Genomic DNA, 15,167 nt, shown 5'->3' on the forward strand with positions numbered 1-15,167 from the left:
AGCCATGGCAACGTTGTCTCCCTGTCCTCTCCCACTCGCTGCTTCTCTGCCAGAACTTCCCGGCGTTGATTTGGTTCTGACAGCCCGGGGGGGGCTCTGAGAGCCCTCCCTCCTGTGCTGGGCTGTGGGACAGCAGAGCTGCTCCTGCAGGGGCACCTGCACCTGGCAGAGCACTGCCCCTCGCCTGCTCTGGGCCTTCCTGTGGCACAGGGATGGATGCTGGAGCCATTCCCACCTTTGGGAGCTCCACGGCACCCTGGGGATGCTCCTCAGTTATTGGTGGTTAAAACTCCCCTTTGCCCTGTCCTCTGTGTCCTGGCTCTGCCCCATGGATGCATTTCCCTCACCCCACTCACTCCTGGTCCTTCCACACTCCCTGGCTGTGTCTGAGGTCTCCAGGAGGCAGGAGCAGCAGTTTCCAGGTAGGGATTTCCACAGCCCGAGGCAGATTGCAGTCCTGCTCAGCAGAGCCACAGCATTCCCAGCCCTCCACACTGGGAATTTTTTTGGCAAAGGTTCCCAGCAGGATATTCCACCTGGAGCCCTGCTTGGAGGCACAGGAGGAGGAGCAGTGGGAAGAGTCTGCCAGACTTTTTACAGCCTCTGGGAAAGTCTGACTTTATTTTCCCTGTCACCCTGACACATTAATGGCTGCGGCTGAGGCATCCTCCTTGATCCTTCCCACACTTTTTCACGTCTCCTGCCCCAGCACAAAGCAGAGTTTTCTCATAAATAAAGGAAAGAATCAAATCTCATTGGAAAGTTCATCAACTTTGGGCTCCTGCTCAGTGAGTGATAGATGGCTTTAATTACACTGAACTAGTTGGCATCTCTACTCCACTCCCCAAAGTCATTAAAAATAGATTTTCTGTTTGAACTCCAGCCCCCTGAGGGGGTCTGTGGGCAGCCTGCTGTGGTGTGAGATGCTCCAGGGGCTGTCTCCAGCCAGGGGAGGTCACAGGACTGGGCTGGTAGCACGCAAAAGCTGTGGAAACTTTGCTTTGGCCGTTTATTTATTTATTTATTTATTTATTTATTTATTTATTTATTTGGAACTGGTTTCTTGTACTTATTTGCTCCAGGGGCTGGCAGAGTTGGAATTTGTGTGCTTTGGAGAGTCTGTATTGATTTTTTTTTTTTTTAATTTATTTTATTTTGCTGGTGTTATGGGTCAGGCAGTTGGGGACAGTAATAATGAGGCTTTATCATTTAATGGTTGAGCAGCAGGTCCATTTTGGCAGGGAGAGCAGGAGGAGAGGTCACAGTTGGGCTGGGGGGAGCAGGGCTGTGCCCTCAGGAGTGAGGAGATCCCCCAGCAGCGCTGGATTCTTGGCTGCTGTCCTTCACACAGATGCTCCTCCAGAGACATTGTTCAAAACCTCTGTGTGGTTTTTAAAGAATTATCATGTGCAGCTTCTGAGCAGGAAAAGAAACGAAGCGCTCAACATCAAATCATCTCTAATGAACTCTTATTCACATAATTCCAACCCTCCGTTATTTATAGAGCGCAGCGAGAGCATCCAGCTCCTCACAAACATGAAACAAGCCCTGAGCTGCATTTAAATCACGGGGACAGATCCCGCCGAGCCTCCCTCTGTGCGTGTGAGCGGGGGATCTGCTGTGCTGGGGGATTTTGGGGCTGTCCTGACCCCCAGGCTGGGCCAGGGCTCAGAGTGCTGGGCTGATTTTAGGGGGAGCCCAGGGACCTCCCTGGGTGTATCTTGTGCCAGCTGGTGTCTCCCACAGGGAGCTTTTTGGTTTGAAAACCTGGGTTTGCTGCTGGTTCTCCACCCAGGGGCAGCACGATGGCTGCAGCACTGGTCTGCACTGGGAGTGCTGGGTGGTCACTGGGGGTGGGCAGTGTCTGCAGGAATAGGTCCTGGATGGGCCATCCTGGGGGCTGTTCCTGTCACCAGGCCCCTGGGCTTGCTCCCCCCATCTGTAAAGTGCTTTTTGCTCCTTACAAGGGAGAGGCAGAGCAGCACAAAGCACATCCCCTGTGGCCACCCGAGCGCTAGACCCTGCGAGGGCACCCCAGACCCCTCTGCAGCCAGGACTCAAACCCCAGCCCTTCATTTCCACCTCGGAATTTCTCCATTCCTGAAGCTCTTCCCATCCAGCAGGGGCTGCAGGCGCTCCCAGCTCTGCCCTTCCCACCCCTCATTCCCAGGGTCCCAAACCGAGCCCTCCACCCTCCCACGGGCTCCACCTCGGCCAGAAAACTCCAACCCCCGGCAATCTCTCTTTCGGGAAAAGCTGTTGAGTGGGGCTGAGGAAACAAGAAGAATAGCAGCCCTATTGGTGTCCAACTCAGAGAGGAACTGGGTTCTCACTGTGTCAACAGCACTTGGCGTGACAGTGGCCGTTGTGTGGGGAGACACTGCTCCTTTCAGCGCGGCTGCTGGGAGCCGGGTGCTGTTGTGACGGACAGAGCCAGAGCCATCCAGCAGTTGTTTGAATTCCCAGCCAGTTGCAGGCATCGCTCCTGGGGCCCAGGAGCTGCAGGGAGGCTGGGAGAGGATTATCTGCAGTGTTTGGTGGGAGAAACGGGAGTAGAATCGCAGAATCACGGAATGGCCTGGGCTGGAAGGGAGCTCAGAAATCATCTGGGCACCTCCTGCTATCCCAGGTTGTGCCAAGGTCTGTCCAGCCTGGATTTGAACACCTCCAAGGGTAGAGAGTGCACAGTCTCTCAAGCAACCTGTTCCAGTGCCTCCCAACCTTACAGGAAGGGATTCCTTCCACATTTTGTCCAGAGAACACTACAGGAGCTCGATATGCAGACCCACCCTGCTGCTGGAGGTGGCAAGGAATGGGTTGGAAAGGTTAAAGTGGTTAAAAATGCTGGAGGTGGCAAAGGATGTGTTGGAAAGGTTAAAGTGGTTAAAAAGGTTACAAATGTCTTCGCTGGAGCCAAGCAGTGACCTGTGGTTAAAGCCTGGTGTCATTTTGAAGCCTCTGGGGGTTTCAGTGCTGGTAAATAGGTCAGGACTGTGCTGCACCTCACCATCACCATCATTCCTCGTGTGCTGTGAATGGGAGAGGGGTTTACAGCAGCCTTTGGGGCTGTTCCCACCTGTGCTCCCCTCTGTGGCATCCCTGCCTGGAAGGGACAGGGACCCCCAGTGGGTCAGGCCTGGGGGCCCAAGTGGCTGCTGCTGGAAGGGCTCAAGTGGCCCAAGCAGTGAAACCCCCACCCAGACCCAGCAAAGCAGTGAAACCCCCACCCAGACCCTGCCACCATCCCAGTGATTCATCCCCTGCAGCAGCTCCCTGGGGAGGGGAGAGGCAGCAGAGCGTAAATCAGGGAGGAGAGGGCTCAGCTCCAGCCCAGGGGAGGCTCTGGCCAGGGGGGTCCGAGGAGCTGGCAGCACTGTGGGAGCCCAGCTGGGGCTGTCTGTGCCCAGGCCTCACCCAGGGGATGGGTGACCTCACGTCTCAGTCTCCGGCAATTCCTATCCTTGGATGTCGGAACAAATTCATTTCATTTCAGGCTTGGCTGCCGTGGCTCTGGGGGGCTCAGCAGGCCCTGGGGCTGCTCTGGCTGTGCTGGGCACAGCAGCCCTGAGTGTGTGTGTGTGTGTTCCTTGCAGGTGACCCGGGTGCCCGTGGAGTCCTGTGAGCAGTACACGACCTGCCAGGAGTGCCTGAGCTCGGGGGACCCCCACTGCGGCTGGTGCTCCCTGCACCACATGTAAGTCCAGCCTTGGCCGTTCCCTGGTGACAAAAGCAGCTCTCAGAGCTTCCCAGAGCCTCCCACACAAAGCAAATCAGGCTGAAGTTCCACAAGTCCATTTTTCTCCCCTTTGGGCATTCCCTGCATTGCAGCTCAGATGCCGTTGGAGATCCCTGAGCTCCCGGGAGAGGTGAAGGGAAATCAGCTCCTGCTTCAGGGGCAGGGTGATGTGGATGGAAAACCAGATGGAAAAATGATGGAAAACCAGAATGTGAGCTGGTGGGAATGGAGGCCTGCTGGTTTGCACACCCCTCCTGCTGTTTTGCACCCTCCTGCTCTTTGCCCAGGCTGCAAATCCCGATAATGTGCAGCTTTTAAAGGCAACAGCAGATGTGATCCTGTGAGTGGGGCTTTGCTCCCAGCAAGGTTTCAGCAGCACAGCAGAGCACAGAGCCCCTTTAAAAGCCCCAGAAGGGAGATTTCAATCCTGCAGGGGAGGTCAGGGGGTCCCAGCTCCAGCTGCTCCAGGGGGACCCAGCAGAGGGACTGGGAGCTGGCACAAAGGGCTGAGGGTGCTTTTCTCCAGGGGAGCTCCAGGAAACCCTCTCTGCATTCAGGAGGTGTCTGTGCCCTTCCTTTCTCTGGCCTGCCATAAAAACCAGCACTTCCTAAGGCGGAAGGGAGCCCACGGGGCAGAGGAGCTCGGGGAGGAGGGGAGAGAAATCCCCCCGGCCCCGTGCCAGCTGCTGGGCAGCCCTGAGCGCCGGGGCAGGGGGAGGCAGGGCTCAGGGACCCGCACAGCAGCTCTTGGCCCCTTGCCTGAGGAGCAGGTGCTGGGGGAGCTGCAGGCTCCTCCGCAAATCCGGCCTGGATCCGGGGCTGGGGGGCACGGCGGCTCCCCACGGCGGGTTTGGGTGCTGGGGAGGGGCAGGAGAAGCAGCTCAGCCCCTGAGCACCCCACAGGCTCCTCTCAGGGAGGGGCTGGGGGTAGCAGCAGAGCTCTGAGCATCCCACAGCAGCAGCCCAGGGCACTCTGGGCATGCTTTGGGGGTTTTTAGCTTTTTCCCTTTCCAAGCGAGCCCCTGCAGCTGAGCCACCCTTGGTGCAGCCATGTCCCAAAGGCTTCACTGTCCCAGCTCCTCTGTCAGAGGGGAATATCTGGGAATATCTGCAGCCTTGGGCCCTGCCAGCCCCCTGTGCCCCCCGGGCTGGGCAGCAGGCTGGGCAGGGGCTGCTGCAGCAGGAGCAGGGCTGGGGGCTCTGGTGCTGCTCCTGCAGCAGCTCCTCTGCAAGGATCAGCGAGCACTTCCCTCATGCTAATGAGCTGAATCTTCACAAGCCACCTGGGAGGCAGGTAAAGGTTGTTATCTTCATTTTGCAGAGACAAAACCCTCGATGACAAGAGGAGAGAAAAGTGTCATTTCCTCTGCCCTTTTGGCCATGACATTTCAGCATCAACCTATTCCCAACAAGGGCTCTTCCCCTGATGGGATTTCTCAACCCTCCCTTCAAGCATCTGCACTTTGGAGCAGTGATCATTTTTTAGCTTTATTTTTTTAAGCTGTAAATAACTGAGTTTATATTGCTGTTCCTCAAAGCCTCTGTCCTCTTTCTTTGGAGGCCCCAAGTGCTGGAGTGTTTGTATTTAATTTGTCACCTCTCCCCTTTCATTCTCACATGTTCCTGCTTCCAGCTGCTCCGTGGAAGGTGCTGGGTCAGGGGGTGATGCTCCCACTGTGTTTGGGGATGGCTGAAAGGCTGAGGGGTGGAGCAGGAGGTGATTTGTTCATCCTCTGCATGGACAGAGGGATCCTTTGCTCTTTGGGAGCCGTCAGAGGCCTCCAGGAGATTGTTACAGGATCTCTCCAGCCCAGTGGGATGTGAAGCCTGCAAGACTTCCCCGTGCTGCTCTCTGCAAGTGTGTTATTGTCTCCAGGCCTATTTATCTCTGTTGGGGCTGTTGCCATAAATAGGATGATAAAAAAGAGCCATTCCAGCGAGTCAATGAGATAAAGGCTCCAGTCAAGAGCTCACTTTAGGGCTATCTTAGAGATTCACTTAAACCTCGATATTTCTTCCTTTGGCACCATTCATATTTAGCTCCTTTATGCTCCAAAGGAAAAGGTACAAAAGGGAGAGGGTGAGGAGAGCAGCCCCAGCGTTTGTTGGGGATCAGGGGGGTGGTTTGGAAAGGGAAAGTGGAAACTTCACTTACCTTCATCTAAAGCAAACTCCCACTGTTCCACAGAATCCCACAACGCTCGGGTTCAAAGAGACCTTAAAGGCAAATTTACCATCTGCACCCATGGAGGGGGAGTTGGAAGGGAAGGATTTTCCCCAAATGACAAAAAGCAGGAAATCCTGGAGGGCTGCCAGCACCACAGTCTGCTCTGGAACACTGACACTCCTCCCTTGCTTCCCAGTGGGTGCCCTGCTGGATTTCTCCCTGCTCTAAGGACCCCTGCAGCAAAAGCAGGGCTGAGGAGCTGTGCTGGAGCACGTGGGATGCTCAGAGCACTCCCAGGCACCTTGGCAGGCTTGGTTCCTGCTGCTGGGAACGGGCAGGAGCTGGGAGCTCCGGGATGACAGAGCCAAGCCCTGTGGCAGCAGCTGGAGCTGCCATTCCTGGCTGGGGCTCACCCCCAGCTCCAGCAGGAGATGGTTAGCAGGCTGTGTGGTTTTAATTAGGGCACAGGCATCATCCTGCCCCTGCCTGGTACAGCTTTCTGGTTTAGCTGGCGTGCAGATGAGTCCATGGCTCCCCCCACACCCCCAGCACGTGGGATTGGCAGCTCTGGATTCCGTCCCAGTGCAGGAATTACTCATGGGATACTCAGGCTTTGTGGTTTTGCTGACCACAGAATATTTTCCAGCGCCCTTTGGTCCTAACCTGGTGCCCAACACCTGCTCCCTGTGCAGGGCATCCCCAGGTCCTGCTGTGGAACATCTCCCTGGGGTTTGGGGTGTTTTCAGTGCTCTGGGGGATGTTTTGTTGCTCTGTGGGATGTTTTGGGTGCTCTGGGGGATGTTTTGGGTGCCCAGGGGGGTGTTTTTGGTGCCCTGGGGGAAGTTTTTGGTGCTCTGGGGGATGTTTTGTTGCTCTGTGGGATGTTTTCAGTGCCCAGGGGGATGTTTTTGGTGCTCTGTGGGATGTTTTCAGTGCCCAGGGGGATGTTTTCGGTGCCCAGGGGGGTGTTTTCAGTGCCCTGGGGGTGTTTTTGGCGCCCTGGGGGGTGTTTGATGCTCTGGGTGTGTTTTCGGTGCTCTGGGGGATGTTTTGTTGCTTTGTGGGATGTTTTCGGTGCCCAGGGGAGTGTTTTTGGTGCCCTGGGTGTGTTTTTGGTGCCCTGGGGTGTGTTTGGTGCTCTGGGTGTGTTTTCAGTGCTCTGAGTGCCCCTGTGTGGCAGGTGCTCCCCGAGGGATCGCTGTGAGCGGGCGGAGGAGCCGTTCCGCTTCGCCGGGAGCATCGGGCAGTGCCTGAGCGTGGCCGTGCAGCCCAGCAGCATCTCGGTGTCAGAGCACAGCCTCCCGGTGAGCAGGGGCAGGGACACGGGGCCTGCAGGACAGCCACCCCCAGCAGGGAGCACTCCACGCCCCAGCCTTCCCCCCTCCCTCTGGCACAAATGTTTTCTCATGAAGTCACACTCAAAGGGATGGGGCAGCCAAGGGGTCACCCGAGCCGGGGAGAGGGTGGACAGGGGGGACAGAAACGAATTCCCCTTCCCCTGGTGCCCCAGCTCACATTTCCCTGCCCTCTGGAGCTGGTGAAAGGAGAGGCTTTGTTTCCCAAAAAGCTCCTCTGTGAGCTGTGCTCAGGCCTGGCTCTCTGAAGCTCCCCAGCTGTTGCTGCCCCCAGCCCCTGTGGCAGCTGCTCCTGCTGCCCCCAGCCCCCCGTGTCACAGTGCTGTGGGGACAGGGCACTCAGCCCTCCAGGCACTGCTGTGCCATGGGGACACCCCCCACTGCTGGGGACACTGGGGACCCCCCTCCCGCCCAGGGCAGGGTGGTCTCCCCTGTTTGTGCGGTGGGAGGGAGGTGGTCTGAGCTCAGGGCTCTGGGGACGGTCACTGCTGCTCTCAGGACCTGGCACAGGCACTGAGGGTGGAAAAGCTTCTGTAGAACAACCAGGGGACAAAAATCTGCCACTGCCACCAGTGCTGACCTGCAGCACGGTGGGTTTGTATCCACAAAGAACATCCTTGCCTTCCTTTTCCCTCCTCCCTCCCCCGTGACAGGGCAGCTGGCCACCAGCTGTGGGCAGGTGGGTGATTTAAGGGGTTGTTTTGGATGGGAAAACAGGCAGGGCTGGGGATTTGAGGGAGATTTGGGCTGCTCTGCCTGCTCACAGCTCTGCTTTGCTCCCTGGTGTCCGTGCTGCAGCTCAGGCTGCGGGTGAGCGACGCTCCAGACCTGAGTGCCGGGGTCAGCTGCCTCTTCGGGAACCTCAGCGAGGTGGAGGGGCAGGTGTCGGGCAGCCAGGTGCTCTGTGTGTCACCAGCAGCCAAAGATGTCCCTGCCATCCCCGTGGATCAGGGTAAGTGATGGCTCCTGGGCAGTGACGCGGTGGCAGACAGCTCGGGAAGCTTTGGGAGTATCAGCGGAGCAGAGCTGAGCCTTTGGGGCTGCTGCCAGAGAAATTCATGCTGCTGTCAAAGCCTATTGAACCCAGGGAGCTTCATCCCCAGGAAATGCATCCCACACAGGGCAGGACGGGCTGGCAGGAGGCAGCAGGGAGGGCTTGCCCTGTCCTCACTCCCTCCCTGTGCTGCCAGACAGCTCCCAGGGCAGGACATGAGCCATCTGTCCCCTCCAGGGTGGCTCTCGGGTGGCCAGGAGCTCTCAGCCCTGTCAGGCTGCTGAATCTGGGGAGCAGGAATGTCCCCTGGGCCTGGCTCAGCACCCACGAGTAGGTGGCTGCAGTTCCTCTGTTTCTGTGCTGCTCTTTGGGCTGGCTCCTCATTAATGTCACCACTGTCATATTTTCTCTTGCTGTAACTGAAGCACCACTGGCTTGGAGCTTATTTTTCCCTTGGCATCCTTCCAGGTGTCCAAGGTGCCTCCGTGGTGATGTCTTTGTGGTTCTGAGGCATTTTCTGGAGCCTGAGCCTTGGGGAACACTGCAGGGCCCAGAGCCCCGTGGGAGCAGGGCCAGGACAGAAGAACAATCTGCTCTCAGTTAACCCTGAGCTCAGGCTCCAGAGAGCTCCACTGCTGCCTCCCTTGTTTCCAGCAGTGCCTCCTGCTCCAGGGGATAACTCTGGGAGATGAAGCTGTGGAGCCCAGTCCCTGGAAGTGTTCAGGGATGGGGTTGGATGGGTTTGGGGGAGCCTGGGATGGTGGAAGGTGTCCCAGCCCGTGGCAGGGGCTGGCCCTGGCTCTTTGAGGATCCCTTCCAACCCAAACCCTTCCGTGATGCCACAATTCTGTTCCTGGGCTGGCTCTCAGAGCAGTCTCACATTTCACACTGCAGAGTGACTCAGGGAACAGGGCGAGGGTCCAAACCATTCCAAGGCACCTTTACCCCTTGTCTCTGGTGCACTTTGCCACCAGGGCTGGTGTTTGGGGGCATTGCTGGACACGGGGGCTGCAGGGCAGGGTGGGGTGGGACCCCGAGCAGTGGGCAGTGGGCAGTGGGCAGTGGGCTGTGCTGCCGCTCCCCTCGCCCCCAGCAGCAGTGACAGGCTCTGCTCTGTCCCCAGACTGGTTCGGCGTCGTGCTCCAGCTGAAGTCCCGGGAGACGGGCAGGACCTTCGTCAGCACCGAATTCAAATTCTACAACTGCAGCGCCCACCAGCTGTGAGTGCCCCTTCCCCACCCCCCAGCAGAGCCAAAAACCAGCCCCGAGGATTTGGGGAGTGGGTGCTGGGGGCTGGCACGGTGCCCGGGTCACAGGGACAGCCCCGGCCGGGCTCGGGGGCCGTGCGGGGCTCCGGGAGCCGCGGAGGAGGCAGAGCCGGGAACAACCTCAACCTGCTGGTGCCCCCAAGCTGCGCGATCCCGCAACTGAGAGCGAGGATGGAGCCGGGAGGGATGGGAATGGGGAATGGGGAGTGGGGAGTGGGGAGTGGGGAGTGGGGAAGGGAAGGGAAGGGAAGGGAAGGGAAGGGAAGGGAAGGGAAGGGAAGGGAAGGGAAGGGAAGGGAAGGGAAGGGAAGGGAAGGGAAGGGAAGGGAAGGGAAGGGAAGGGAAGGGAAGGGAAGGGAAGGGAAGGGAAGGGAAGGGAAGGGAAGGGAAGGGAAGGGAAGGGAAGGGAAGGGAAGGGAAGGGAAGGGAAGGGAAGGGAAGGGAAGGGAAGGGAAGGGAAGGGAAGGGAAGGGAAGGGAAGGGAAGGGAAGGGGAGAACAGAGGGGCTGGGGAGGTGGGATGGAGGAGGTGGGATGTGGGCAGGGAAAGGTGGGATGCAGGAGGGGAAGGTGGGCAGGGGGAGGTGGGATGCTAGCTGTGGGAGCCCGTGCTGGGAATGTTGGAGGCAAGGCCAGGTGAGGTGAGGTGCTACAGACCCAAAGAGGGACAGAAACGGGTCAGAAAATGAGGAATTAAAGAAGCTCACAGCACTCGCCCAGATTTGCCTGTGATGATCAGAATAAGCTCCCCTGGCTGTGGAGGTCAGCAGAATGCTCAGAAGGAGCACAGCTGAGCCATCAGAGCTGTTGTGGTGGCAGCAGCTCACACCCTGCCCTGCTCCCTGTGCCCAGCTGCGAGAGCCCTGCCTGCAGAGCTGCTCTGCTCCTCTTCCAGGGCTCCACGCTGCCTCAGGCCACGCTGCCACTTCCCTGGTGACATTTGTCTGCCTGGCCTGGCCTTGCTCCAGCATGTCCCGGGCACTTCCCTCTCCAGGCAGCTCCAGTGCCTGGAGCCATGGGCATGGCTTGGGACTGAATCCATGGGCACAGCTGATCCTTGTGCCACCAAGAGCTGCCACGTGGCACCAGGGGTGGCCTCGGAGATGAAGGAGGTGGCAACTGCCAGGATTAGCAGCTGTCACAGCTCCTGCATCTCTGAGAGAGGGGAACAAAACCCACTCTGCTGGCAGCTGGGTCCCCTGGGGCTGAAAAGGGTCTGTGTTCTTTCAAAAACATTTCATAAGCAGTTATTTTTTTTTCCCCAACATGAATCAAAAGCACTTGCTGCACCCCCTGCACTCCAAGGCCAGGCAGAAGTGTTGCTGTTGACTTGAAGCATTCCTGACTTGCAGAACAACTGATCCCATTTTTGCCAGGCTTGCCTTCTTTTCTAGAAGCTAAAGCCCAAGCCTGGTGCCTGTGCAGTGCCCTGCTCTATTTTACACCAATCCCACAATGTGCAATGAATCCCAGCTTGCATTTTACTCTGGGATGAACTGAGAGGCAGCCCCAAGTCTGTCTTTGGAGCGTGTTTGTTTCCCCAAACCCATTTCTTGTTTTGTGCTCTATCAAAACCACCCCTCCCAAAGAAATTCTTTTCCCAGGAAAGCTGGATTTCTGGCAAGGCCTGGAGAAGGCTGCAGCCCTGCCAAGGTGCTGAGGCCTGTGCTAAGCCCTGCTTTCCCCCCAGGTGCCTGTCCTGTGTGAACAGTGCCTTCCGCTGCCACTGGTGCAAGTACAGGAACCTGTGCACCCACGACCCCACCACCTGCTCCTTCCAGGAGGGGAGGATCAACGTCTCTGAGGTACCACACGGGCATTCCTCCCTCTGTCCTCTGCTTTTCCATGCCACAGGCACCATGACCACGTTGATGTGAGGGTTGTGGGTCTCTCTGGTGCCCAAAAGTGCAGGAGCAGCTTTAAAGCAGGGCAGTGCTGGTGTCACTGAAGTGCTGCTCTTGACCTGAGCACCAGAGCTGAGCCTCCCCCGCTGTGTGGGAATGCCCAGGTTCATTAATTACAGTAATTGCTGCAGTGCTTTCCCCAGGGGTCCCAGAGGCTCGGCACTTTCAGCAGCTCTGCCTTGCTTGGTCTGAGCAGCAGCCCTGGCTGGGCTGGGCACAGAGTGCCATGGTGGGATTTATGGCAGGGCCTGACTGGGGCTGATGAAGGAGGGAATCACCAAAAAGCACAGCCCCAGATTTTGGAAAAGGGAGCTGGTTTGGGTTCCAGCACGGGGACCCAGAGCCATCCCTCTTAGCAGCTCATAAAAGGTGTGGGGCTCCAATCCAAAAATGCTTTTAACACTTGGAAAGGCACAGCCTGTGAATGGCTCTGCCAGCTCTCCTGTGTGTCCCAGGGCAGAGGGATCTGTGGAGGAAAGGGGTTTGTTAGCACAAATTGAACAGGCCAGGAACCCTTGGAGCTCTCCCTTCTCTGGGTCCCCAGCCCTGGGATCTCAGAAGTGCCTGACAAGTCCCTGCTAAAGCAGGACGATCCCATCATCTCTGTTTTCCTCCTGGGAGCACCCAGGGCTTGCCTGAGGTCACACAGAGGGAGAGAGGAGCAGTTGGTATCCCTGGCACTTCCTGCTGGGACCACAGGGCTGCCAAAGAACTTCCTCTGTCAGCTTCATCTTGCCGAGGTTGTTTCTCACCAGGGTTGTTCTGGGACACCTCACACCTCCCTGGTGATTAGCTTTGATAAGGGCTGATGGTAATGATACAAGTGCTCTCCATCATTTCTCCTCCAGGCCTCTGAGCACAGGCCAAGCCACCCCAAATAAATGTGTTTGCTCATTTAAGAGCAATGAATTTCCTCTTCACCCACAGCATGGTGATAATGCCTTTGCTATGGGCTCTTCACTAGCACAGAAATGAGGAAATGCCTCATGGAGGGTTTCCTCTCCTAAACCAATTCAGATCACAATGTTCTCATTGTGTCACGGCCTGATGTATTAGGAAATTGTTTGTGCTTTCCCTGGCTGCCTCCCCAGCAGAGCCAGTGGTGTTTGGAGTGGTGATCTCCGTGCCTGTGCCCTACTTTCAGTCCCCTGTGCCTCTCCTTACGTAAGGTTTACACACGTGTTCACACGGGCCTGCACATCTCCTCGCATCTTTATCTTTAATTTAAGGGAAAATATCTTGAATATTCCTTTTTACTCCTGGCCCATCAGAACTGGAGTCCCAGTGGGATTGGATGTGTAACGAGCTCCCTTTGATGCTCCCAGGAGTTGTCTGTCTGGAGGAGGAACAAGAGCTCAAAGCCTCAGCCACTCCAGGAGGAGATGGGGGAGAGAAATTCCCTCTCCATGAGCTGTGCTCCTGCTCCTTGCAAGCCTCTGCCCCCACTGCCCGAGCTGATGCTGCCCTTCTGCAGCCCAGAGAGCTTGGCTCATCCCTCCACCCGCCCTGCCAACAGGAATTGTGTGCTCAGATCCCAGGGCAGAGCTCAGGGACAGATGTGGGGGCGCAGAGGGAGCCCCAAAGGTGGGTGGGTGCTTAGGAAAAGTGGAGCTGTGGTTTGGTGTCACTGGTCAGGGAATACAGACATTTCCCAGCCTTTGCAGCAGAGGGATCCTGCAGGACAGAGCTGGCTGCTCCTGATGTTCTCCCTCTCCTGGGAATTTCTGAGATGCGAGAACACAACTCCTCTGAGGTCTCCCTTTGCAGGTAGCCAATTCTTTAGGAGTTAATTATTAGAGAAGCAATTATTTTCCCATCCTTTTCCTGGTCAGAGTCTTCAGTGTCAGCAGAAGGTGCCTGCTCAGACCTTGCTCCCACTAAATCAGGATTTCTCCAAGAGATTCTCATGGGTGTGGAGCACTGACTGTCCCCCTTTACAAAACCCCAGATCAAGCCAAGGATGTAATTTTAATGTGCCTGATGTGGTTTGGCTGGTGTGTGTGTGAGGCTTGATGGTGTCTCTCTCTAAATGAGGAGGAATGTGGATTCATAAACATTCTCACACCCCATCCCAGAGGAGAGCTAGAACCAAATAAATCCTCTTAGCTGCCCAGAATGTGAGAGCCCGTCCCTCTTTGATGTCCAGTGTGTGCTGATAATGCCATTTCCACAGGGGGACGCTGATCTGGGGACAGAGAGTTCCAGATTCGGGGATTTCGGTGCCCTTGGGGCTCCTTTGAATTCCCAGTGATTTTATGGCAACGCCCTTGCCCCTGGCTGTGCCCTTGGGTGCTGAGTGCTGCCTGATGTGCCTTGAAGGAGACAAAACAAAACACAATCAGCCTGTCCTGCCAATCCCCATCCCAGCAGAGCTGAGATGGGCTGGAGGTGACTCAGAGCCACGGCTCAGGCCACCAAAGGCAGCCAATGACTTTGCAGGGTCACACCTGACTTTGGGGAGAAGCCTTTGCCTGAAATAGGAGCAAAAAGCCTGGTTTCAGCAAAATTCCCTCAGCTCTGAGCCGTGGCAGTGCTTTTATCATCCGTGCTGTGGATGTTTGGTGTTCAGAGGGAAGGAGGCAGGAGGGAAGGGCTGGGGGAGCAGAGGGAGATGTTCCTGCCTGTAACCTGTCCCTGGGCCAGGGAGCTGCTCCAAGGGGTGTTTGCAAGAGGGAAAGGTTTTAAATATCCCCCTGCCTCCCAAAGTGATGGAGGAGACCAGGTTACAGCACGTGCCCACAGCTCAGCGCTGATGGCGAGGGGAAGGAATTCACCAGGCTGGGCTCCAGCTGCCTTCCTTTCATGTCTGGTTTCCAAGGAGCAGGGGCTGCTCTCCCTTCCCGTGGCATAAATGAAGGATAATGTGTTTCCATGAGTGACAGGGACTGTAATTTATATCATTGGGAACACAACTGTGAACCAGGGGTTTACATTCACGTGCCAGATTGGGTTATGTTTATAACTTGAAACTAACGTGCGGCAAGTTAACATTTGTGGAGAGTTTGCGGGGGTTTTTTGAAGATGAAAAGTACAGAAACAGTCTATTTTCTGCCATTTGGGCTAAATCCTGTAGTCAGAAGAATTGCCTGCCATTTCTAGGCAATTTTTTTTTTTCCAAATAAGAGCAAGGAGGTTTGACCTACTAAAACTGCTCGGTTAAACACAAATAATAACCATGGGTGCTCTGTTCTGCTCCTGAGACAGCTGCAGAACGTGGGTCTTTAAGGTATTTATAGACCTTGGAGTCTTTGAGGCTAAAAAGTGTTGGAGAAGCATAAAATGTCTTTGTAAATTGTGTGTGCTGATACTTCACAGGCAGAATATTCCCCGAGAGTCTGTGCCACTCAGGCACCCCAGCCTTGTCTTCCTCCAGCAGATCTGATCCGTGTTTATTCTGGCACAGGGAAGTCAAGGAGGATAATGAGAGGATTCTGCCTGTTTGTTTAGAGAGAGGAGGCAATAATGGCCTTTCTAACTCGCTGCAGGATTTACCTCTCATGAATTAAAAAACAAAGTAAACTGATGATGGAACAAGCCTTTTTCCGGTGTTTTCTGGGTGTTTCTGGCTCTTCCTGGGGAGATGGAGCTCCCAGGCTGAGCCTGGCACGGCAGGGACACGAGCAGGGACCTTGGCCACAGCCACACAGCCCAGCCCAGCAGCAGGGCTGGTGCTGCCAACCCCTTCCCAGTGCCTGGGAAATTCCTGTCAAGGGACTCTGCATGGACAGAGGCACTGCTCAGCTG

The 15,167-nt window shown here is 56.4% G+C and overlaps 1 protein-coding gene across 1 annotated transcript in view; it reads left to right on the forward strand.

Moving 5' to 3' along the window:
* PLXNA2 (plexin A2) overlaps window positions 1-15,167 on the forward strand; it is a 120,484-nt gene that overhangs the window by 61,207 nt on the left and 44,110 nt on the right. Inside the window, exons 5-9 of the mRNA XM_084220755.1 lie at window positions 3,594-3,694; window positions 7,084-7,207; window positions 8,057-8,210; window positions 9,376-9,472; window positions 11,210-11,324. Of these exons, the coding sequence (XP_084076881.1) occupies window positions 3,594-3,694; window positions 7,084-7,207; window positions 8,057-8,210; window positions 9,376-9,472; window positions 11,210-11,324 (591 nt within the window). The remainder of the gene's footprint in view (window positions 1-3,593; window positions 3,695-7,083; window positions 7,208-8,056; window positions 8,211-9,375; window positions 9,473-11,209; window positions 11,325-15,167) is intronic.

Source organism: Fringilla coelebs (assembly GCF_963513975.1).
Source record: "Fringilla coelebs genome assembly, chromosome: 23".
NCBI classification, from domain to species: domain Eukaryota; kingdom Metazoa; phylum Chordata; class Aves; order Passeriformes; family Fringillidae; genus Fringilla; species Fringilla coelebs.